Genomic DNA, 26,240 nt, shown 5'->3' with positions numbered 1-26,240 from the left:
CCCAGTGCAGAGTGCTTCAGACCATCTTGGCTGACGTCTGCTTCAGATCCAAACAGTCTGCCAGGATGCCTCCTGCGTGGGATGCCGCAGAACCTCCCAGCCTGTTCTCCATCTCAACTACAGCCGCCATTCAGGGCACCCTCTGTGTGGAGAATCCAAGAACACTCCCAGTTTATATCCATTTCTGCTTCAGCTGTCCTTCCAAGATGCCTTCTCTGTGTAGAGCCCCGTATCTCCCTGGCTTGCACCCACTTTAGTCTCAGCTGTCCTGCTAGGGTACCTTCTGCGTAGAGAGCTCAGGGACCTCCTGGCCTGCAACTGCATCAGTTCCAGCCACCCAGCCAGGGCACCCCCTACACAAAGCACAGTGGGACACCCTGGCTTGCACCCATTTCAGCTTCAGCTGTCCTGCTAGGGTGCCCTCAGCACATAGAACCTTGGGGCACCCTGGCCTGCATCCACCTCAGTTTTAGCTATCCCGACAGGGCACTCACTATGTAGAAAGTACCAGGACCCCCATCCCCTCCAGCCCATACCAGCCATAGCTCCAGCCAACCAGCAAAAATCATCAAGCGTACAGTCTATATAGGGAATGACCAATACAAGCCCACTCCTTCAAATTTAGGAGAAGTAGCTATTCAGTCTAATCCATAGAAACAAACACAGAAAGTCAAGCAAAACGGGGAGACAGAGACATATGCTCCAAAGAAAGAATAAGAAAAAAACAAAACAAAACTCAGAAAAAGAACTAAACGAAACAGGAATAAATAATATGCCTGAAAAAGAATGTAAAGTAATGATCATAAAGATAACCAGGCTGGAAAGAAGAGTGGAAGAACCCAGTGAGACCATCAATAAAGAGTTACAGAATATAAAAAAGAACAGTCAGGGTTGAAGACTACAATCAATGAAGTAAAAAACATACTAGAGGGAATCAACAGATTAGCAGATGCAGAAGAATTTATCAGAGATCTGGAAGACAGGGTAATGGAAAGCACCCAAAATGAACATTGGAAAGAGAAAAGAATTTTTTTAAATGGGGATAGATTAAGTGATCTCTTGGACAACATCAAGCACACAAACATTTGCTGTATAGGGGTCTCAGAAGAGAGAAAAAGGGGTAAGAAAAAAAAAAACTTACCTGAAGAAATAATAGCTGAAAATTTCCAAAGCCTAGGGAAGGAAGTAGACATCCACATCAAAGAACATTCTAAATGAGATGAACCCAAGGAGGTCCACACTACAACACATAATAATTAAAATGTCGAAGGTTAACAATAAAGAGATAATCTTAAAAGCAAAAGAAAGACAAAAAGTTGCCTACAAGGGAAAACCTATAAGACTATGAGCTGATTACTCAGCAGAAACTTTGCATGCCAGAAGAGAATGGCATGATACCTTCAAAGTGCTGCAAGGGAAACACCTATAACCAAAAATACGCTACTCAGAAAGGTTGTCATTCAGATTTAAGGGAGAGATAGAGTTTCCCAGACAAAAAATAAAGGAGTTTATCAACACTAAACCAGACTTACAAGAAATGTTAAAGGGACTTATTTAGCGGCAAAGAAATGGCCCTGGTTAGAGATTAGAAAATTATGAATAAAAAGATGTAAGGTAGCACAACATATTCATAAAACATGAAGAGGGGAAAAAAGGGTATTTTTTTCTTTTTCTGTTTTGTTTTTAGAATGTGTTTGAACTTAAAGATCGTAAAATTAATACAGATTGCTATACACTTAGGATGGTATTTATGAACCTCATGGTAACCACAAACCCAAACCTATAATAGATATACAAAAAGAGAGAAAACAAACAAACAAAAAATGTAACACTATAGAAATGCATCAATCATAAGGAAAGAGAGCAAAAGAAGAAAGGAATAGAGGAGAACTATAAAAACAACCAGAAAACAGATAATAAAATGGCAATAAGTACGTGCCTATCAATAATTACTTTAAATGTAATTGGCCAAAATGCTCCACAATCAAAAGACATGGGGTGGCAGAATGGATTTGAAAACAAACAAACGAACAAACAAAAAACCCACCTCATCTTTATGCTGACTACAAGAGACTCACTCACCTCAGACCTGTAGAGGAACACACTGAAAGTGATGGGATGGAGAAACATTCACCATGCAAATGGAAGTGGGAAAAAAAAAAAAGAGAGAGAGGGTAGTAATACTTATATCAGACAAAATGTACTTTAAAACAATAACTATAATAAGAGACAGAGAAGGGCATCCCATAATGAGAAAGGGATAAATCCAACAAGAAAATGTAACACTCGTAAATATCTATGCTCCCAACACTGGAGCACCTAAATACATAGAACAAGCATTAGTGGATGTAAAGAGAGAAATTGACGGTAATACAGCAGTAGTAGTGGACCTTAACATTCTGCTTACATCAATGATAGATCATCAAGGTAGAAAGTCAGCAAGGAAATAATGTCTTTGAGTGACATATTGGACTAGCTGGACATAACAGATGTATAGAGAACATTCCTTCTGAAAACAACAGAATGTATTTTTTTTTTGATTGCACATGGAACATTCTCCAGAACTGATCACATGTTAGTCCACAAAACAAGCCTCAATAAATTTGAGAAGATTAAAGTTATACCATGCATGTTTTACATCTTTTCCAGTCACAACAGTATGAAACTAAAAATAAATCACAAGAAAGAAAACTTAGAAGTAAGTCACAAGAAAAAATCTAAAAAAAATGTAAACACCTGAAGACTAAACAGCATGATACTAAACAACCAATGAATGAGTCAATGAAGCAATCAAAAGAAATTTTTAAAAAAATGGAGAAAAATGAAAACAAAAACCTATGGCCCAAAATCTTTGGGACATAGCAAAAGCAGTTCAAAGGGAAATTATAGTGATACAGGCCTACCTCAAGAAACAAATCTAAAATAATATGACCTTACACCTAAAGGAACTAGAAAACCTTGATAGAAGGATCAGAGCAGAAATAAGTGATATGGAGACAAAAAAAAAAAAGTGTAGAAAAAATCAATGAAACCAAGAGCTGATTCCTTGAAAAGATAAATCAATTAACCCATAGCCAGACTCATCAAAAATAAAAGAGAAAGAACTCAAAATCAGAAATAAGAGCGGAGAAGTAATAACTGACACACCAGAAATACAAATAGAATACTGTGAAAACTTATATGGCCAACAAACTGGACATCCTAGAAGAAATGGCTAAAAAATCATCTGATTATCTCAATAGAAGCAGAAAAAACATTTGATAAAATTCAACATCTATTCATGATAAGAACTCAACAAAGTGGAATAAACTTCAACATAATAATAAAGTGGGAAACATACCTCAATGTAATAATGGCCCACCTTATATACCCTACACAAAAATAAACCCAAACGGATGACAGAGCTAAATGTGAAACCTGAAATCATAAAAATCCTAGAAGAAACCACAGGCAATAATTTTTCTAACATCAGCTGTAGCAAGATTTTTCTCGATATGTCTCCTAAGGCAAGGGAAACAAGGGAAACAACAAAAATAAACTGTTGGAACTACATCAAAGTAAAAAGCTTTTGCACAGCAAAATAAACGAAAGGAACTTACTGAATGGGAGAAGTTATTTGCAAATGATTTATCCTGTAAGGAGTTAATATCTAAAATATATAAAGAACTTAACAATGCCAAAGAAGCAATACAATTAAAAAATAGGTAGAGGACCTGAACTGACATTTTTCCAAAGAAGACATGCAGATAGCAAATAGACATATGAAAGGTATTCAACAACACTAATCATCAAGGAAATGTAAATCAAAACCACAATGGGATACCACCTTACACTTACCAGGATGGCTAAAATAAAAAACACAAGAAATAAATGCTAGTGAGGATGTGGAGATAAAGGAACCCTCGTGCACTGTTGGTGGGAATGTAAATGGGTACAACCACTGTGGAAAACAGTATGGAAGTGCCTCAAATAAAATTACTGTATGTTCCAGCAATTCCACTACTTGGTGTTTACTCAAAACAACAACAAAAAAAGTACTTGGTGTTTACTCAAAACAAAACCACAGATTCAAGACGATATATGCACCCCCATATTTATGTAGCATTATGTATTGTAGCCAAGATATGGAAGCAACCTAAGTGTCTATAAATAAAAAATGGATGAACCAAATGTGGTATAGAGATAAACCACGGAAAATTACACAGCCATGAAAAGGATGCAGTTGTGCCATTTATGAAACATGGAGGGTATTATGCTAAGTGACATGTCACACTGAGAAAGATAAGTAACATTATTTCACTCATAAGTGGAATCTTAAAACAACAACAGGAAATGAATAAACAAACAAAAAGCCGAATCGACCTATAGAGAACAGACTGATGGTTGTCAGAGGAAAGTTTGGTGGAGGGATGGGCAAAATGGAATATGTGAGTCAGGGGACTAAAAGGCACAGCATAGGGAATATAGTCGATGATATTAATAGCATTGTATGGTGACAAATGGTAGCTACACCTGTGGTGAACATAGCATGATGTATAAACTTATTGAATCACTACCTGGTACACTTGGAGTTAATGTAACATTGTATGTCAGCTGTACTCAGAAAAGAAGAGCAAGGAAGTATCATTATCAGGCCAAAACAAATTATAGCTGAAAGAGGGCCATACATGTAAATGTGTTTGAACATCTTATTTCAAATATGAAGGACACAGTAAAAATATTGATAATAATTAATAATTATGTCAACAACAATGCACTGTGTGGTTTATACTATTGTGATCATATATTAAATGATTTAACCCTCACAACTGTATGAGTTATTTTATAGCCACAGAAGTGGAAACAGGTTGAAACAATTTACATGATTTGCCCAGGATCTCATGGCTAGTAAGGACATATGAATTTGAATCAAAGTTTATGCTCCTAAACCACTATGCTGTATTTTCATTTTTATTGTTTTATGGTTTCCTTTTATCCTTAAGTGTTTGACTCCACTAAAAAAATAATTAAAAGAAAAAGACAAAAAAAAAACAAAAAAAACAGCTTCTTAGTTAAACCCCAAGCTGACAGTGATTATTTTGTCATTTTGTAACTGGCACATAATGAACGTTAAGTGGCATACCTTCTTCATACCGAAAATGCTTACTGATCAGTACAAAGCTGAGTAAGATATAGTTCCTACCTTCAGAGAGTTTACAACCTGGCAAAAAAAAAAAAAAAAAAAAAGTAAAACAATATATAAATAACTTAAATGCATGCCAGAAACAAGGCCATTTGGGGGTTCAAAGAAAGGAGAGTACATATGATTAGAGAAATAAGAAAAAGTTCAATTAAAAAGGTTAATAGGTATTTGAAAGGTATCCTTGAAAAGTGAATAGGAAATGGGGGGAGCATTTTAAATAGAATGAATAGCATGAAACAAAAGCATTGGAGTTAAAAATACAGAGTATCTTCAGAGAATAGTCAAATCTAATTTGACTTAGAACATTAGTATAATGGAGGCTTTCACAGAGAGTTTTGAACACCAGGATGAGGAATCTGCAAAGAATTAAACAAGGAAGAACTATTATCAGGTTTTAATTCAGGGCATGAGTGATATATTTAGAGCTTTTGGGGGATATTAATCTAGAAACAAGTGGTAGGTGAATTGGAGAGGGAGGAGATCAGAATCAGGGAGATTAGCTGCGGTAATCCATCTAATAAGGGTCTAAACCGGGGTGATGGTATTGGGAAATTAAACACCAGCCTTCATTCTCTCATTTATTATACACTTATTGAGCATATACCGTGTCAGGCACTGTTGCCAACACTGGAGATGGGTCAGCAAACGAGAGATGCGGCCCCAGCCCTGAAGGAGCGATTTGAGAACGTAGCTGTGTTGTAAGTGGATAAGGAAAGAAAAGTGCAGAGCGTCCGTGGCACAAGACAGGACACCCTAGCCTACATCAATTTTCAGTCTCCCGACTGCCTTCCCTGACATTCTCTTATTAGGCTTTTTGGGTCTTCTGATTTATCGGGAGACTCAGATTCTAATGACCAAATAGAAAATGGGTGGGTGAAAAACACCATGTAGCCGGGGGTCTCAGCTGAGGTTCTCTGAGCTTGTGCAACAGCAACGGCTCAAGCTAACATACATGTAAGGGAAAGGAAATGATTATGAAGATAGAAGTGTCTCTCTGCGATCCCTAGGTAGGAGCTAGCTATGGTCAAACCTTGGGAAAGACTGGAAAACCATCAAAAGGCAAGAAAGCTGTTTTTTTTTTTTCCCCCTTTTTCTTTCTTTTCCTGTCCTTCATGCCCAGGCACCGGCCCCCTCCCCGCTCTGCCCCTGTACACTCACAGACCCTTTTGTATCTGCTTCTCCCTTTGGCTTTGCCTTGTTCTTTCCTTGTCATGCTGGCCATCTCTTTCTTGGTACACATGGCTAAATATAACAGCCCCAACCAGTTTTTCTTGTCTTTAGTTGGAGAGATCTATGGACACTGAAGGCTTTACTGAATTCCCATTCTGAAATCCCAGGAGCATCCGGGGGCCAGCCACAGTCAAGAGAGCCGTATAGTTACCACTTATAGAGCGCATGGCAGGGAGGGGAGTCGAAGGATTTCTTAAAGGGAAAAAGGCATAGATTAACTATGTGATAGGATTGTGATTTTTTTTTCTCCCTAGAAAACCTGTAGTTAAAGCAAGGTTTTTGTTGTTTTGTTTTTTTATAACAGATATCCTAAAGCCTAATGGTATTTGGTATTTACTGAGTACCTGCTAGGTAGCAGGTGTTTTCATAATGTATGAAATTGAGCTGCTCTCCGAACGTCCCATAGTGTCTTCACATTTAGCATGGGCTACACGGTACCCAGCATCCATCAGCTGACTTCTAGTAATGCCATTTTATACCCACCGCTTACTGTCAGACTTACCAGATTGTATTGTAGTTATTTGCTTTCAGCTTTGGTAAGTGAGCTCCTTACGGCAGACACGTGTCTTACTTATCTGTGCATCGCCAGTGCCTGACACAGAAGTTCCTACAAGGGTGCTTGCTTGGTAACTGCACTGTGTGGACTGTGAGGGAAAATCACTCTAAGCTTGGCCATGTGATCTGACCCGCAGGTTGAGGGAAAGTTGGGTGACAGAGAGAGGAAGGTCTGAAGGAGCTGACTGGAAGCGGTAGGAGGTAGAAAGGAAGATAACTGAGTAGAGTATTGACAAAATCCAGATCCTAGATGCCAAGTGGGCTAGGAGAATTCAGTTCATGGTTTTTTTTTTTCACAGGTTTATTGAAGCATGTCTTTTGTTTAAAGAAATGCTGTTCATTTTTAAAAGGCAATTTAAGTGCATTTTAAACAATAAATAGTAAAGGGACTCTTTATCAGGATACTATCTAAATATGATATTTATGGTGTTTTATTTTGTCTTAACAGGAACAAGAATGGTAAGTCCAGCATCCTTAAGAAAACTTCTGGAATCTTGTAAAGATCTTTCCTTGCTTGATGTGTCCTTCTGTTCACAGATTGATAATAGAGCTGTGCTGGAACTCAACGTGAGCTTTCCAAAAGTGTTCATAAAAAAGAGCTTTACACAGTGACTTAATATGTGTTCTATAATAAAATCAATGTGCTTTTGTAGGGTTTTATTTTAGGGTTGGTTCTGTTTAGTTCATATAATGGTGGGAATGTCTTAATGTCCCATTAAGGCATTTGTAGATTTTGAAGAAAAATATGAAATTGTCCATTAAATCACGTAAAAATGTAAATGAGTGTTTTCATAAAATATTGCAAGCACTTTTGTTGAAGAGTATGTGAGTGGCTCACGTTATTTTTATCTTATGTTAATCAATAATATTATTCTTTATTCAGTAATTACATGTGTAATAAAAGAGTAATATGGAAACCTTTTAACTTATTTTTAAAGGAACATGTTGAGCCAGAAAGTATCATGATACTTAAAAATAAAATTAATTTTTCACACCTCCATGTATGGATATCTTATTAATAAGCCTTATGACCTGACCAGTGTTTTGTTTAGGCATATACAGAATTTCCAGAATTAGTTGGGAAAAGGTGATACATTAACTCTTCGACTTGAAAATTTTAGTTTTTCCATTTTCCTTCTGACATATATACCTATTTTACTAGTGGATCATACCAGTATAAAAATGTGAGCATAATCAAAAACAGAGGTAAACTACTAAAGAAAACAGAGGTAAACTACTAAAGAAAAAACTTTCTAGTTGTTAAGCAGATGCCTTAAAAATTTGCCAGGGGGAAAGGTTTAAGACTTCTGAAATATATGTGGATTTCGTTTATATATATTATATATATATATATAATATATATGTGGATTTCATTTATATATAATATATATAGACTACCATATATATGTTTTATATAAAAATATTTTATATATAATATATTAAATATATATTATATACTTATTTTATATATATATATATATATAATATATATTTTCCACCCCCATGGCCTAGCACCTTAAATAATTAGGAATCTGTTACAGTGGAGGAAAAACAAACAACATTGTTGTGTTAAATAGTGAATTGATTTAGTTCTGCTGCTAAAAAAGTAAACAGAAAATGTTCTGTGGTGTGAAAAGACAAGGCTTTTTTTTTCCTTTTTATTTATTTATTTACTTTTATTTATTTGACAGAGATCACAAGTAGGCAGAGAGGCAGGCAGAGAGAGGAGGAAGCAGTCACCCTGCTGAGCAGGGAGCCCAATGCAATGCGATGCGGGGCTCCATCCCAGGACTCTGGGATCATGACCTGAGCCGAAGGCAGGGGCTTTAACCCACAGAGGCTTTAACCCACTGAGCCACCCAGGCTCCCCGACAAGGCTGTTTTGACTAGAAAACTAAGTATATGGTGTAACAATATTTATTTTCCCACATAGAGCAAAATGTTAAATTCCAACTTCTGCACATCCTAGAGTAATCCTGTAGAGCTCTGCTGTCCAATAAGACAGCAGCCACTAGCCATGTGTAGCTATATTATTTAATTGTAGTTAACTGAAATGTAATTAAAAATTCCATACTTCAGGGGCGCCTGGGTGGCTCAGTCATTAAGCATCTGCCTTCAGCTTAGGTCATGATCCCAGGGTCCTGGGATTGAGCCCCACATCGGCTCCCTGCTCATCGGGAAGCCTGCTTCTCCCTCTCCCACTCCCCCTGCTTATATTCCCTCTCTCGTTGTCTCTCTCTCTGTCAAATAAATAAAATCTTAAAAAAAAAAAAATTCCATACCTCAGTTGCATTAGCCACATCTCCAGTGTTCAGTAGTCACCTGGGCTATCATATTGGACAGCATTATTCTAGAATTTCGTGTAGTCATTTAAGAAAAAGCACATTCAGCTAAAAAATAAGCATGATTTATTTATGTCTCTAGGCAATTTTTGAGGGTATTCTCAACAATATAGACATGAAAGCATTTCCCCCAAAGTAGTTAAGCTAGTGAATTTATACATATGACAAATATTAGGTGTTCAGTAAATATTTGTTGAATGAGTAAGAATATATTATTGAGTTAGACCATATAATATGTCAAACTTTAAACATGTAAAGGTTATAAGTTATTACTAGTACTAGTACTAGTACTGTGCTTATTCTTTCATAGAATATAAAGAAGGTAATATTGTGACTTTTGAAATATTAAAATGGGAATAGAGTGTCTTCCATGTAAGAAACCTTCTGTATGAAGGTCATGGCTATGTATGCTGTCATGGCTATGACCATTCTATCTTCTATTTCATGGCAGAAGCAAGGGGTGTTGGGACAGGTCTGGGGGTTGACCTACATCGTTACCTTCATGCACTTGGATTTTCTTTTCACTCACAAATGTATGTAAACATTTTAAGTGTTTTATCCAGTGGAACTTTTAGGAGGATGAGACTTACAAATTGACTACCAACTGGGTGAAGTCGTACGTTTATCTTAAATTAGCAACTGGCACGAGGTTAGTGCTTACTCTGTGCCAGACACACTCTTTGTGCTCTGCGTTTCCTAAGTCACTGCATCTTCAAGGCAACGCTGTAAGATAGATACCACTACTTATTCCCACTTACAGTTGAGGAAACTGAGGCAAAGGAAGATGGAAGAACTTACGTATGTCCACATTGCTGCTAGTGGTAGAGCCATAATACATGCCTGGGACATCTGGATTTAGGGTCAGTGCTTTCAACCCGTGTTTTATGTGTCCAGAGTGGCTTCTGACTCTAGAGTACTCTAGTGCTGACTCTAGGTCAGCACACATTTTCTGTAACAGACTATGAGGCAAAATTAAGATTATTGTATGGGTATTATATGGTGATAGAAAAAAAATTTCCACAAAATTTTGACTGACAGAATTCAAAACATAGTAATTGAGAACAATTTTTGTGGTAACGGTTTTCTACCAAGAAGAACGAAATACTCTTGAGGAGGAGAATATTTCACTTAGTTGGGATTCAAAGTTATTATTTCCTGTCCTCAAAATTGATTGTAAGTATTCATCTGTTAATGTTGATCTCTAGTATGATTTTACATATTTTGTCTTGGAAAATATCTTTTCAGACAGATAAGTATTGCCAAGTACATATGTTAATCCATGAGAATATTTTCACTGAGCATATTTATCGCTTGGAAGGCACTGATAGAATTCTATTAGATTCCTTCTTCTTTTGGTATTTTCCTTTTAGCATGCTATTACCTTGCAGATTAATCACTTCCAGTTGAAGGTTGGGTGGAGCTCCTCAACTGCACAATTGAATAGATTTGAAAAATGTAAATTTCCTTTACATTTGCATCAGGGTCCCAAAAAACCACTGCTGGACCTATGGTTTCAGCTCAGAAAATGCATGCTGCAGATTCGTGTGAGAATGGAGATACGGCTTCTTGTCTTACCTTCTGATAGCACAGGAGATATATAAAGCTGCTCGGTGTTACTTTGTGATTCAAATTACATTAGTTGTCACCAAAATTACTTTAGTGTGTGTTTCGCATATGAGCAGTGTTCTGCTGATTCTATTTCCTGAGCTTCTGATTCAATAGAATGCACATTTTAATGAGCAGTCAGTTGACCGTGCTGGTCTGAGGGCCACTCTTTGAAAAGCACTACTCCAGAATGCTCTTTGAGTCTGGAGAAACCTTTTCCTGAATCCCACATTCAGTGGGAATAACTGTTCCCAATGTTTTGCAGTATTTCAGTTCTGGGTCAAAATTCATTACAAAACAGGATCAAGTCTGCAACAAAGGCTATATTCCAAAGCCAATCCGTGTTCCGTAATCATGATTGAAAAATTGCAATAACTGTTCTGAACTCAAAAACTCACGATAAAACTACCACTGTTAAGCCGACAGGCTGCAGTGTGGTAGGACAGATCGGGATATTAAGCTTCTATAGCCGCGGATGACAGCTGAGGCTGGTTCCGTGACCTCCACTGCCGAGGGCAGGTTAATTAGCACAAGGTCAGGTCACATGTATTCCACAAACAGCTGCCATAAATAATACAGTAAATAACCATTGTTATTTGTATGAGTTTTTAACACTTTGCATGTTCACAAGTTTTATAAATTTGACCGACTCAGCCTTTTTCTTGCTCCCCACATATTTTGACCTTCAAATGTGACACATCTTAGCAGATTCTACTTCAGGTTGCCCTGAAGTCCTTTTTCTTAACTTCTGAGAAAATACTCTTGTCTGTAGTTTCTTTCCTGTAGTTGCTCCACACAGACTATTTGTAGAAACTCACTCTCCAGTCACTTCAGCCTTACCACTGACGTAGCCAATAAACAACAAGAACGGGGCGGTAGCAGTAACATCTGTTGACTCAGCAAGAGCCAGGGAAAACGACTCAGAATCATGTGCCTTGTTTTTTTATTGACTGTTGATGTTACTCCCAATGTTCTCAATTCTTCGAGCCACTGTTCTTGCCAAAAGCCTAATTAAATAATCGAAGCAAGTTTACTTTGGACACTTTTCTGTAGCTGATGAATCAAAAAACAATTTAATTAACTCACCATTGGTAAAAGGCTTTCCTTGCGGGGCTAATGAATGAACCACTCGGATGCTTACCTTGGCTGCAGCTTTATTTTCATTTTTTTTATTTTTAGAAAGAAATTCTGTAATGAGTAATGAGATTACTTGTTTCAAATTTCCTCATTTTTCTGGCCACTGTGATGAGTACTTCATCTGATAATTCCATTGTATGTATAGTGTTCTTCCAGAACAGCTACAGTGTCGTTGCAAGGTAAACACAATGCTTTGCCATCTACTGTGGTAACAATTATCCATACTGCACTGTGCCTTAAACACAGGAAACTCGGAGTCCACATTTTTTTTTCTTTTTCTTTTTTTTCTGGCATTATGGGTGTCCACTGGTAATAAGACATGGTGGTGTGGCAATATGTGTGGCATTCAGAATGTGGAGAGCTAATGACTACATCCCTGACATTTGTACTGTGTAAGCTGAGAGATCTGCGGGTCTCTGCCCGAGCCACTTTCCCCTTTCAAGGGGGTGCGGAAGCAACCAAAGACAGCATAAAAATGAATGTAGCTGCATTCCAGTAAAACTCTATTTGCTTATGGACACTGGAAGTTTAATTTCATGTAATTTTCATGTGTCAAAAAATACTCTTCTTCCTTTGATTTATTTTATTCTTATTTATTTTTTTACCATTAAAAAATGTTAAAGCCATTTTCAAATGGCTGTCCGAATTTGGCTGGTGGACCAAATCTTTGACCTTTGTTCTTGGGTATTCCCAAATCATTACTAAGCTCAGGTTTGCCCATTCCTAATTTTATACACCACTCTCAAATCTGTTCTCAGCCTTTATCTTTCTCACTTTACCATGTTAAAGGCCGAATACTATTCCATATTATATGTGTTATATATGTTATGATATAAATCATATATAAATCATGTCATATATAGATCTATATACACATACACACATGCATACAAACATACACATCCCACATAATCTTTATCCATTCGTCTGTTGACATTTAGGTTGTTTCCATACCTTGGCTATTGTGAATAATATGGAAATGATTGTGGGAGTGCAGATATCTCTTTGAGATCTTGATTTCATTTTCTTGGGATATATACCAAGAAGTGGGATTGCTGAATCATATGGTAGTTCTATTTTTAATTTTTTTAGATACCTCCATACTGTTTTTCATAATGGCTGTACCAATTTACATTCCCACCAGCAGTGTATAAGGGTTCCCTTAACAAGACAAAATATGTAGACTTATCTATTAAAATTTGAAGCCAAATGACCCATCGTTATTAATATTGTCAACTGACTTAAGTTTTTAAATATTTATTAGCATTGGGTAAGATAAATTACCTTCCCAGTGGCTAGTAGTAGATTAAAATACTTCCCTAACTCTATGAACATAAGTAAAAAACCTCTTAAATTCTCTGAAGTAAGACCCAAAAAATACACAAAATGCAGAAAAACATTTAGATAAGATAACATTCCTCCTTTCTTGTGGGGTGATTAATTTGGAGCCAATATGTAAAGAAGAGAAAGTGATTTTTTTTTTTAAAGGAGTGTTTTTATTTTTGGTGTTTCCCAGGAATTAACTAAAGATTAGAAACCCATATTTATAAGTATAGTAATACTAACAAAGAGATATAAAACCAAATAAAAATTTCATTTGTTTACCATGTATATTAATAAGGAGTGTTTGACTTTTCATGTTTTACTTTACGGTATTAAAGGACACCTATTTCTGACTAGTAATTTTCATTTTCAAAGCCATTTATCACACATTTTTCAGTGTTATATCTAGTTTCCTCCTCTCTTAGCACATTTAATACTAAATTAATATTTCAGAAGAACTTTTCTTTTCAGCCATTCTGAATATTTTGTCAGTGACCCTTAACAGAATGTTAGCTATTGCTAAAGAACTATTCTAGCAACTGTGATATTATCCTTCCAGCCTAGTTCTCTAGCAGTACATTAATGTCAATAAGCAAATGAGATGATGATTGACAGCAATAGCTAGAAGTCAAAAGGGAAAAGATAAATTACTTTAATCAGAGATCATGATTTATTATATATATATTATAAATGTGGATAGAGGCCAAGATTTTTCCTTTGGCACAGCAGAAAGTGTATTTAAGATTTTTGCCTATAAGTCTGAATTTTGGGCTTAAAGTTTTGTACATAGGAATACTATTAATGGTTTATTACATTTTGAAGGGAAAAAGGTAATTATGTTGAAATTGACATTTTCAGAGGAAGGAAGATTTTTATCAGTGTATTTGGTGAAGTAAATTGGTGCAGTGTTAGGTAAAAAATTTTTAAGGAAAAATTTAAAAGCAAAGCAGTCATATGGTCAGATAAATTGAGTAGATTACACCAAAGATAAAACAGCTCTTTCTGATACAAATGTTACAAATGAAAATCTGTACAGACAACTAACTGAGATGTTTTAAATTTTATTTGTATAAAAATGCTGTTCAATGTCTAATGATTTTTATTGTTTGTATTATTCTGTACTTCCGAATAATAAGCTTGAGTATCTCATTAGCTCACTTTCAAAATTGATCATTTCAGGACACTGCTGAATATAATGGAAGGTTTGGGTAAATAGGTTTGTCTCACAGCCTCTATGAAATTAGACGAGGATAAGCCTGGTAGATGAACCATCATCTATGTGCTAAACACTCACAATCCATCCTCATGTAATGAAATGACATCAGCTCATTTTAAACTCTAAAATTACACGAGTCTGCAATTAACCCTGCAGACTGTGTTCACGCTGTTATTTACTTCTCTCTCCTTTCTCAGTAATTCCCCCAAATAAGATTTATTTACTTAAAGTTTGTTTGGTTTGTTACTTAAACCAGAGTTTGACACAGTGTTTTCCTGCTGTTACCTATAAGGTATCATGTACTGTGGCATTTGGTTTTTGTAGAAGCCAATCCCTTCCTTACTAATTAGTTCCCAGGTTCTACAGATCTTGTGGCACCGAACTATTTTTGGTGAGCTAGAATGGAAAGAATAACACAAGATGAGACACATTTGTCCATCCACTTAGTCGACCATATATATGGACCACAAATATATGCAGAGATCTCCGTATTAGGCACATGTTAGTGTGGGGGGAATTTTCCAGAATGCATATAAATAATCACAGAGCAATTTTCAGAAGAGGTTATGTGCCAAGAAAAAAAATCTATGATGAAATAAGCATGGGATACCATGAATTCAGCACATCTAGGCAGATTTCTTTACTGCCGAACTTCAGAACCTTTAATATCTAATGGATGCTGTGAAGGTGAGATGAGGTAAGGTTTGTGCTGTTTCCCAATTTTCTGTGGAATGTGTGTCAACATTTCTTGGAAACTATAGTTTCTTAGGGCACTGTTTAGAAAGTGCTATAGCAGTATTATATGATGTCTTATAAAAAGTCTTAACCACAGGGCACCAGGGTGGCCCACTGAGTTAAGCATCCCACTCTTGATTTCAGCTCAGGTCACGATCTCATGGTTGTGGGATTGAGCCCAGCATGAGGCTCCTTGCTCAGCAGGGAGTCTGCTTGAGATTCTCTCTCCCTCTGCCTCTCCTCCCACTTGCATGCTTTCTCTCTCAAAATAAATAAAATCTTTAAAAAAATTCACTACAGTAGCTTTTAATATACTTCCTCAAGATCATGCATTATAATTTATTTCTAATAAAAATATTTTAAATGTATTATTTAAGAGAAAGATTAGGAAGTTGACTAATCACTTTGGTGATGTGATTTAAAAAAAATATTTCTGATCACGATTACTTTTTATTTTGGCCCAAAATTTCTAAGTCAATTTTTCTTTCTATATTAGATTTTTAGAAATGTGTTTACTCCTGGCACCTTAAAATTTTGTGAATATGAATGATATAGTCTAGTCAGTGGGAATGGCTAAAGGAACTGCTGTACCATCTGAGGAATTTTATTATTTGTATGTAGGATTTCACTGTTATGCTGCTTTACTTAACATTTATATGTCGTCCTAGTCAGTAAACTATTCTACTCATCAACTGTATAGTAATAGAAAAAGAAATTTTAGATTAACTTCCAATCAGTGACTATTTAAAAATGTTGAATATGTATTATGTTTCAGTAACAACAATTCAGAACTAGCACCTGTTTAGCTAGTCTGTGAATGAAAGAAGTAGGTAATTTATTACAAGACCATTTCTTCCCAAAGAAGATACTTTTATGTGAACCATATTGTATGTGTAGTATATATAAAGTATATACTATATATAAAAACACACGTATAGGGACATAGTATATGTATACACACACATATGTATGTATAGTGTAGTTTTATACACACACACACACACACACACAGGGGCATCTGGGTGGCTCAGTCCGTTAAGTGACTGCCTTCAGCTTAAGTCATGATCCAGGAGTCCTGGGATCGAGTCCCATATCAGGCTCCCTGCTTAGCACGGAATCTGCTTCTCCCTCTGCCTCTAACCCTTGCCCCTGCTGGTGCTCTCTCTCTCTCTCTCACTCTGTATCTTAAATAAATAAAATTTAAAAAAAAACACATATATACATTTCAGTCTCTTAAGTAAATATGTGTTTAATTAATTTTGTTAATTTCTTTTTTGGTGGGGAGTTATGTTTCTGCAGTGTTTTATATAGAACATTTTGTAAACTGCTGCTAAGATTACAACCACAAAAGCTCGAGAATTTATTAATACCAACACAGACTCTGGCACACCACTGTTCTTATTTGAGATGTTTTTGCTGACAGATACCCCAAATGGAGAATTGATAGTGTTAAAGCCCTTCGCTTAAGAATCCTAAAAATAATTCCACCCAGTAAAACCTAAAATAAATATTCATAAGTCCTTATAATCAGAAATATTCGTAAAATTGAAAGATCTGAAAATGTGTGTTTCTAGCATATGTTTCCTTAGCATCTGTCAGCAGTGTGTCTGACCATGTGTAGCTATATAGAAAAGAGAAAAAATATTAGACTATTCGACAACTGTTCTGCTTCTAACTTTCAAAATACATTCTGATCCCCCATCTATAGACACTCCTCACCAAAGTCAGGATCTCCTACTCTCAGTTCGTCACTTTGACAATGGTCTGGAGTCTGAGCAGAAGGGCATTCCAGGAGCATCATTAGGACTGATTCCTCAGCACCCACAGTCCTAAACCTCCGTAATCAGCTGCTGGCTTCGGTTTTAACTCGGTAGCCATAAATCCTCCCTCAGAAATCAATCTAGGCCATCTATTTTTTGATGTTCTGAACATTAAAACACCAAATGTTAAAGAAGGTGACTTTTGAAAACTTTTGACCAAGGTTTAACCCCCAACTCTCTGGTGAGGGGGGGAGCCCTGACTTGTAGGGCTCTCCAATTTTTGTTTATTTGGAAATACTCCCAGTGTGACTGATTTCAGGCTTTCAGTGTGAAGTCACCCAATGCTGGGTTGGGATGAAATGCACACACTGTTCTTTTGAGTTCATGTGAACCGCCCCAGCTCACCACCGCCAGACGGAGAAGAGGCATCAGAAGCTGTCGCTAGTTTTCCCTCAGAGGTTGCATTATCTGTGTCAAGTGATCCTTCAAAAACAAGGACATTCTTCCTTGCCACTGACTACATTGTAAGAATAAAGTTAAAACAAACTTTCTGAAACTGTTATCGAATTGTCACTAGTAGGAGAATTAAGAATACTAAGAAGAAAAACTTTGCAAAAACTTACAAGGAGAAGCAAATTATTTTTGCTGATGTAAATCTGACATCAGTCATGTAAATTGACAGAGCATTGTGGGTTTGGGGGATTATAATTTTAAAAAGAAATTCCCCCATATTTCCATGGACTTTGAAAATGATATCCCCAGATAAATTGTGACATTTCCTTTCTGCGTGTCGGTGCAATTTTACATTATGAAATTGTCATGGAGATTCATTACGCCTATTTTCCAAACACAAATGACCATAACTCAAATATGTACCTATCATATACTGAACTCTAAACTGCATAAGAACATTCTATCACTAATGTATATGCAGGCACATTGACAAGCTATGTACACATTTTTTTTCACCAAGATTCTTGGAACCTCAGAATTTTTACTTTTGAGATCTTTCTGCCTCAGGAACTGGGTTTTTAGTCCATTTGGTCCATTTGGTCTATTTCTTATGTGGCACATTCGTTACTGTGGGTAGCTGTCCTCCATGATGTGGTTCAGGTGCAGGTGGGCTCCATCCAGGACCCAGGCTGACAGAAGACCCTAAACTGGGATCTGCCCTTCTAGTCAAAGGGCATCGATGGAAGAGAACTGGCAGCAATGTGAAATGCCTCTCATAGTGTCCAAATGGATGCAATTTTTATTATAGTTTAACTCGTTGTTTCCCCTAGAATTATGGCAGGATGATGGAATCTTAATTTTCTTTTTATCATATTCCACCCTATTAACAAAGGGATTTGAGGTAAAGTAAGAGAGTACAGTTCTCCTTGTTTTTCCTCTTAACATTCAAACTGATATTCTTCCATTACTCTGAGATTTGCTGGTTTAAACATGATCATATGTAAGAATCATCTGGGACCTTGTTTAAAATGTAAATTTCCAGTCCCCAAGCCCCTGGAGATTCCAAGCCTAGACAGAACCCAGAAAACTACATTTCTAACTAACACCCCAGGTATCCAAACTGGTCTAAGCAGTACAGGTTCTATAAATTATATTGATGATAATAATAATAATAGCAACAACCCCATATACTGAGATACCATATACTATAATGTAAAATTAGTTAATACCATTCTTCCCAAATAAACATTCCTCATTTAGTGGTTGTATTTCGTCTTTGTGAATTTAATTTTTTTAAAAAAACCATATTCACGTATGTGCCATGGTGAGCACTGTGAGTTGTGTAAGACTGATGAATCACAGACCCGTACCCCTTAAACAAATAATACATTATATGTTAATAAAAAAACCGTATTTAGTATATTGGACTTCTGTAAGTGATAGAATTATGTTCATATGTAAATTGTAGAAACGTAGAAACCAAATATCTTACTATTCCTTTGAAGTGAATGTGCTTTGGTTAGTATTCGATTCTCCAAATCCGCAGGATAGATCCACCCCAGATTGAAATACTACAAAATTACAACTACTGCTAGATGGTGACATCCAGTGTCCCTGGTTCTCCCCCTGCTTCCTCACAATCTAATCTCCACACCTACTAGCTGCTTTTAAAACATACTCCCATAATGTCCTTTTCTCTGCTTAAAACCCTCCATAATAAAACCAAAACCCTTATGCTCTAGGCTCTTCTCTCCCCAGCTGCCGCCCTTGCCTCTGCATGTGCTCCTTGCTGCAGTGCTCTTCCCCGAGTGTCTTCTCTGCTCGAGACCTTGCTCTCCTCGGGGCTCCGCTCCAATACTGCCTTATCGACAATCTGATAAAGTAGCATATTCTCTCCCACCCATCAGTCCCTTGCCTTTGCACCCTACATTCTTGTCGAGGGCACTTATGACTATTTGACATACTATATGTTGATTTGTATCCACCCCTCTATAATTTTTATCTCAATAAGAACAAGGGCTTTGTTCTGTTCACTGCTCTGTCTCCTGGGAAGGAGACTAACACCTGGCACAGAGTAGGGGCTCAGTAAATATTGCTTGAACAAATTTTGGAGATTATACACCGCGTGGCCTGTCGCCAGTCTAAGGCAAGACTATTAACATCCAAGTTTTATAAAATAGGCAATGTTGTTAAAGGCAGTTTTATTTTCTCTTAATTTCCCATCTATTTTGAAAGTCACTTCAATTTATTACTTTTAGATTTACCATCCCTTTTGCAAAGTCTTTTCTTTCCATCTTTTCCTAGTCTATTTTCTAATTATGTGTGATACTTTATTTTGAATTATGGCAATTTAAAGGTGATATTTCATTTCAACAAGTTTTAATTACTTAATGGAAATAGGAAACTCCAACTATGAATTCAATGCTGGTGAAAGGCACCAGATTTACACCCCCATAAAACTGAGCACTTATCTTCATGTGATACATATATGGGATAGGTATATGAATGTGTAATAGCGTTCACACTTTCTTCGGAAAACTCGAAATCTTCCTGATTAAAAAACAAACTAAAGAAATAATTTATTTCTCAGCATCCTCTGATATATGCCCTCTGAAACCAACATATTTATCGGTACAAGTTTTTAATGCTATAAAAATTTGCCTGACTGGGGCACCCGGCTTGGCTCAGTCCATTGATTGTGTGACTCTTGATTTCAGGGCTGCCAGTTCCAGCCCCACCTTGGACGTAGAACTTAAAAAAAAAAAAAAGTCCTGACAGGAATAGGACTGATATTGAGACAATAGGTTTAAAGCACTTTGAAAACTGAGGAAAATAATAGCTTTGCAATGTTTATAACATTTTTTTGTAAAACAAGATTAGACTGGAGCACGTGGGTAGCTCAGTTCATTAGGCATCCAAGTTGATTTCAGGTCAGGTCATGACCTTAGGCTCATGAGATCCAGCCCTGCATCAGTTTCCACGTTCAGTGTGGAGTCTGCCTGAGAGATTCTCTCTTCCTTTCCGTCCCCTTTTACCGCTCCCCCGACTTGTATGCGTGTGTGCTTGCTCTCCCTCAAATAAATATAATCTTTAAAAAAAAGAAAAGATTAGACCACATTAAAACAGTCCACTTATTTGGACATTTACCCCTCCTAGCCTACATTTCCCGAATTGTTACTTACCGCCTGCTCTGGTGTCTGGAAATTGCCGTATGTGCCAGAACACGGTCAGGAATGAAGGTTTGGGTCACCCCACCAACTGAAAAACCAAGACTGGCAGAAGCGCTTGCTAAAGGCAAAGGGAATACCAATGGGGAGGGGAGGGAGGTAGTCACGAATACCAGCTGTGACCACATGACCAGTTACAGAAGTAAGGACTGTAATTGCCATGAATACTTTATTTACTTCTTTATATATTTTTTTCATTTATTTCATTATGAATATGTTTGTGTACATATTTACATGGCAAATAACTTTTAGTCTCTCTCTCATTTCCTTATTATCTAATATAAGATGAATTGACTTTAGATCATAGTATTTAAGTACTATTAATTTTATAGCATAGTATTTACATTACAGGATATCAAGAAAAGTAAACATCATTTCAGGACTGTGTTTTCTGGGGAAAATGTTAGTGGGTTTTTGGTTGTATACAGGATAATTGTATCATGTTAGGTGGAATTGTGACCTTATTATTATTTTTTTTTTTGAAGGTTAAGTACAGTTGCAAAACATGTATGGATGCCAAGTTTATAAGGAGTACACATGTGATGGTTAATTTTATGTGCCAATTTGGCACCACCAGGTGTCCAGATATTTGATCAAACATTTGGGATGCATTCTTAGTGTTTGGATGAGATTAACACTTAAATTAGTAGACTTCGAGTAAAACAAAAGCCCTCCGTAATGTAAGTGGGCCTTATCTAATCAGTTGAAGGGGTGAATAGAACAAAAAGCTTGGCCTTCCCCAAGCAAGACAGAATTTCTCCAACATGTTGCCTTTGCCTTTGGGCTTTCTCTGCAACATTAGCTTTTCCTAGTTCTACAGCAAACCAGTCTTTGGACTCAAATTAGAGCACTTGTTCTCTTGGGTCTCTACTCCGTCAGCATTCCCTAAGATTCTGGATTTGCCAACCTCAATAATCCCATGAGCCAATTCCTTTTACTATTGTATAAATATCTATACATATATACATATCCCATTGGCTCCATTTCTCTGGAAATTACACTTCCCGAGAAGGCCAAAAAAGCTTGTGACCTACAAATTATATACAAGAAAATAAAGACAGTCTATTAACTGTATTCAAAACATTGTATATGTACAAATGAACATGTCATATGATCATTTAAAGCTACCAGCAGTTTGCAATATATATATAATTTATAGGAGAGATCTAGCCACTCATTGAGGTTTAAATGTATAGGCTTTCTATCACCAGGTACTTGCTTATCTTACAAATATCTATTTTTAAATAAGCGTCATTTTGTTAGAACTTTTACTTTTCTATGAACTTGAATATTTAGGGTACTTTATCCTTGCAGACTTTTTTTTTTTTTTGTAAATTCTGTGAGTTAACATGCTAGTGTTACTGCACAATAAAATCTATTTTCAACTTTATGTATTACCAATAATGGTAACTTAAATTTTTATATAAAATAGTAGAATATGTTTTTGTCATGTACAGTCCTACCTAATATCTGTAGACTGTATACAAACTAAGAAGACAAAAATCAGATTTAAATATGTTGACTACTACCTTGTTTAAATCAATTACATATTATGTTGAACCACAGAAAAAAGTAAACAATTATGGAATATACTTTCTGAATCATTTCAGAATCTTCTGTGAGATACCAAGGGTCTGTAGAACAGTTTACAAAACAACATACAAGAAATTAGAATATAGCATTAGTAGGCTTCCTGCAAGAAAAAAAAAGAGCAATTTTTGAAGTTCCTTCAAGGACAAAAGATAATGGATGTTTTTATAGTTTGCATCTGGACTAACTCTATTAGCATCATTAGTGGTAATGTATTCCAGAAGCCATTTAATGTAATTATGCAGATAATATTTTTTCGTTAAGAATGTTGTGGAATTTCAAATAAGTACATTTTTTAGATGAAATCTTTTAATCTTCTAAGAGTTGTTTCCTAGAAAAATCTATTACCTCTACAGTAAGAAATAGGGAAACTGTAGGTTAAGAGACTAATAACGTTCACTTTTGTAACTCACTTACATGATGATATAACCCATTTTTTAAAGTTGCTATGTCAAGATGGAAAAGAAAGAGTTCTGCAAGTGCCCTTACTTTTAACTCTTAGCCTAGACAAGTTTAAAATGCATTAAAGTACATTGATTGTAGTAGACACTTTATTTTCCTTCATTCCTATTTTTCCTGTTCACACTACATTTTAACCTTTCTTACACCATCACCCTGACTTTCTTTGGGAAAACACCTCTCAGACTAGGGGCATGTGGTTTAGATGAAGCTGATTCCTTAGTTTTAGAAGCTGGCATGTGACCTCAGGACTGAACAATCAGAGCACGGCAGCTCTTTCCACACGCACGTGCACATGCATGCGGTCAGGGGCACACCCCACACGCTGTTTAAAAAGAATGTGCAGGGGCGCCTGGGTGGCTCAGTGGGTTAAGCCACTGCCTTCCGCTCAGGTCATGATCTCAGGGTCCTGGGATTGAGCCCCACGTCGCGCTCTCTGTCCAGCGGGGAGTCTGTGTCCCCCTCTCTCTCTGCCTGCCTCTCTGCCTGCTTGTGATCTCTCTCTCTCTCTCTTTCTCTCTGTCAAATAAATAAATAAATAAATAAATAAATAAAATCTTTAAAAAAAAAAAAAAAGAATGTGCAATAAGACTAATTCTTGGCCTCAAAATGGAACTCTTGATAATAAGGCTCATTGTAGGACAGAATGCAAGCCTAACTTCGACCATCAAGCCAGCAGGCTTGGTCACCAGAATGAGTTAACCTGCCAGGAGATGATGCGAGCCCGACTCTGTTCCGCTGGTGCCATTTGTCCTTCTGTGTCAAGTCATTTCAGAAGTTTTTACGCTGCATGATCTAATACATTTCTTGCTTTGTTTTATTGTATGGGGTTTTTTTTGGGGGGGGTGGGTTAAGCCCGCTTTATTTAGTTTCAATGACTTGTAAATGGAAGAGTTCTAATAGTCAAATACTAGTATTCTGAAAAAAATATTCTTACAAGCGACTACTCCTCCCACCCATTTCCTATAAAGAGCAAGTTTCCTTTGCCTTTTCCAGTTGTTCCCTCTGTAAAGTATCAGCCCACTTCTTCGGCCACATCACATCTCCTCATTTTCTTAAACTCTGCTAAATTGTTTTCTTATATTACTCTTCTTAGCTTTGAATTCTCCTCCAGCTAAGACTTCTGCATCAGCTTACACATAAAATTCATATACTTCTGCTGTCCTGGAAATTGGTACAGATTTGTGTGCTCGGATTATAAACTCCTTGTGGCGATTATAAATATTACTAAAACTACCAGAGGAGTTCAGGGTTCCCCACACACTTAGCCACGAGTGCAGTTCCATGTGGACTGGTTATTTGAAAAATTTCATCTAGTGTACCATCTCTTTTGCTCACAATTGACACACCTCAGAGGACTGCGGGTTGGGCAGGAATGGGACCCTAAGAATGTTTAGATATTTAATTTCACTAAGATGAAGAGCTGGTGAGACTTTCTTTTGTGAGTTTTTTTTTTTTTAATGACTTCCCCTTAGAGCACATGTCCATTGGCATATTACTCTTTCCCCCAGTTAGTTATTGCTGCACTGCAGTTCCCTCAAAATGTATGGCTTGAAACAATAATGATTTATTATTTCTCACGGCTCTGGATTGTTCCGCCAATCCCTCTGCTCTTGCCTGTCGTCACCCGTGGCTGCATTCAGCTCGCTGATTGGCTGGGCTTGGGTTCAGCCAGGTTGTTGGCTAAGGGACTTTATCCCTCCTCCCCCCTCAAGGGTTTCAGGAGCTCAAAAATACAAGTGACATGGACTCTTGAATCTTAGTTTTGCAAGCCATGTAGAGTTGTTTGCATGGCCGTGTTTTCTTAATCAAAGCCAGGGTGGGACCAGCTTAGAAAGGACTGGCGGTCCGGGGTCTAACACCACCATGCATGAGAGCATGGCAGAAGCCTCACTCCAGCAAAGTGTGCGGAATGGGGGCTGTTGTTGGAACCGTCTCTGGAAACAACCTGTCGTTTTTATTCATAGCTGGAGAAAGAAACTACCTTTTCATATCCCAATTCTCTCGATACTTGTAAGTAGAATCCTTCTTGAACCATTTAATACTTATAAAAGTACTCAAAGTGAACAAATAATGCTTCCGTTGGGAAATAAATATTTCTGAGGTGGCAAGTATTGAGACATACGGGTATTTATAAGTACACACATATGGTAGTATTGGGCTTTTATACACAATGAAGCTGATAATTTAAAATATATGGGTTTTGCTTATTGAAAAAGGCAAAACGTGAATACTGCAATTACTATCCATTCTGCCTTTTACAATGTCCCAGCATAACTGGTTTAGAATAGCCATACAGGCCTTTGAACCAATTGCATTATGTAAGTCTGAAAAGGATAACAGTGTATCCAAAGATGCCTGTCTTTTGCATTTGAGATCTTTAACATTTTTTCTACAAACTGTGGTTTACTCAAAAGTTTCAAATCATTTTTTTAAAGATTTTATTTATTTGACAGGCAGAGATCACAAGTAGGCAGAGAGGCAGGCAGAGAGGGAGAGGGGAAGCAGTTTCCCCACTGAGCAGGGAGCCCGATGTGGGGCTCGATCCCAGGACCCTGGGATCATGACCTGAGCCGAAGGCAGAGGCTTAACCCACTGAGCCACCCAGGCGCCCCAGTTTCAAATCATTTATATAAAATTTTAAAACATGAAGAACTCTTAGGAATAAAAACATCTGCTGGGGCACCTGGCTGTCTCCGTTGGTGGAGCACGTGACTCTGATCTTGGGGTCGTGAGTTCGAGCCCCATGTTGGGTTAGAGATTACTTAAAAATAAAATCTTTAAAAAAAGAATAAAAAATATGTGTAAGAATACAAAGAAATGAATAGGTGGAAAACATTAAATTCAGGATAGTAGTCACCTCTGGTGGAGAAGAGAGAAGTCCACCAGGGAGCCAGAACTGAGGGGCAAAGAACATAATGACAATGTTCAATTTCTCAAAGAGTGTGGTAGGTATGCAGGTTATTTGTGATCTAGTTTTTTAGATCATTCTGTTTGAGAAGACTGAAAATCTATGAAGAGAAGTCTATACTTTATTATTTGATTAAAGTGCCATTCAAATCTATGCTACCTGAAACTCTTTCAGAAATAATTGTTTAGCTGGTTTCTAAAACGTTGCTTTACTACGCAATAATCCTAATGACTCAGCCCCCATGCTGTACTATTTTAAAGTTGCTCTTCCTCTTCTTTCCAAATGAGCTGTGCCGATGACAGAGAGAAGAGGCAGGCCGCACGGGCAGCTCCTTCACTGGACACACACATCCTCTACCTCAGACCCAGTCGTCTCACCCGTCCACTGGGATGCCCCTGAGAGGTCTTTACAGGATGCATTTTGTAAAATGTTTCAGAGGGTGGTGTGGGCTGGGAGTAGAATGTCTGCATCTGAAGAAGTGCTTGGGAAAGGACTGTAGGAATTTTAATGCCCTT

General features: G+C 37.1%; 1 protein-coding gene across 1 annotated transcript in view; it reads left to right on the top strand.

Moving 5' to 3' along the window:
* Positions 1-7,959, top strand: part of FBXL4 (F-box and leucine rich repeat protein 4) — a 77,035-nt gene extending 69,076 nt beyond the window's left edge. The window contains exon 9 of the mRNA XM_032858174.1: positions 7,416-7,959. Coding sequence (XP_032714065.1) covers positions 7,416-7,579 — 164 coding nt within the window. The 3' untranslated portion in view covers positions 7,580-7,959. The remainder of the gene's footprint in view (positions 1-7,415) is intronic.
* Positions 7,960-26,240: the final 18,281 nt, after the last annotated feature.

This window comes from Lontra canadensis, unplaced genomic scaffold (assembly GCF_010015895.1).
Source record: "Lontra canadensis isolate GAN:19392208 unplaced genomic scaffold, GSC_riverotter_1.0 scaffold14, whole genome shotgun sequence".
In the NCBI taxonomy this organism is placed as follows: domain Eukaryota; kingdom Metazoa; phylum Chordata; class Mammalia; order Carnivora; family Mustelidae; genus Lontra; species Lontra canadensis.
The sequence above is the reverse complement of the archived record's forward strand: the minus strand, read 5'-3'. Positions and strand labels throughout refer to the sequence as shown.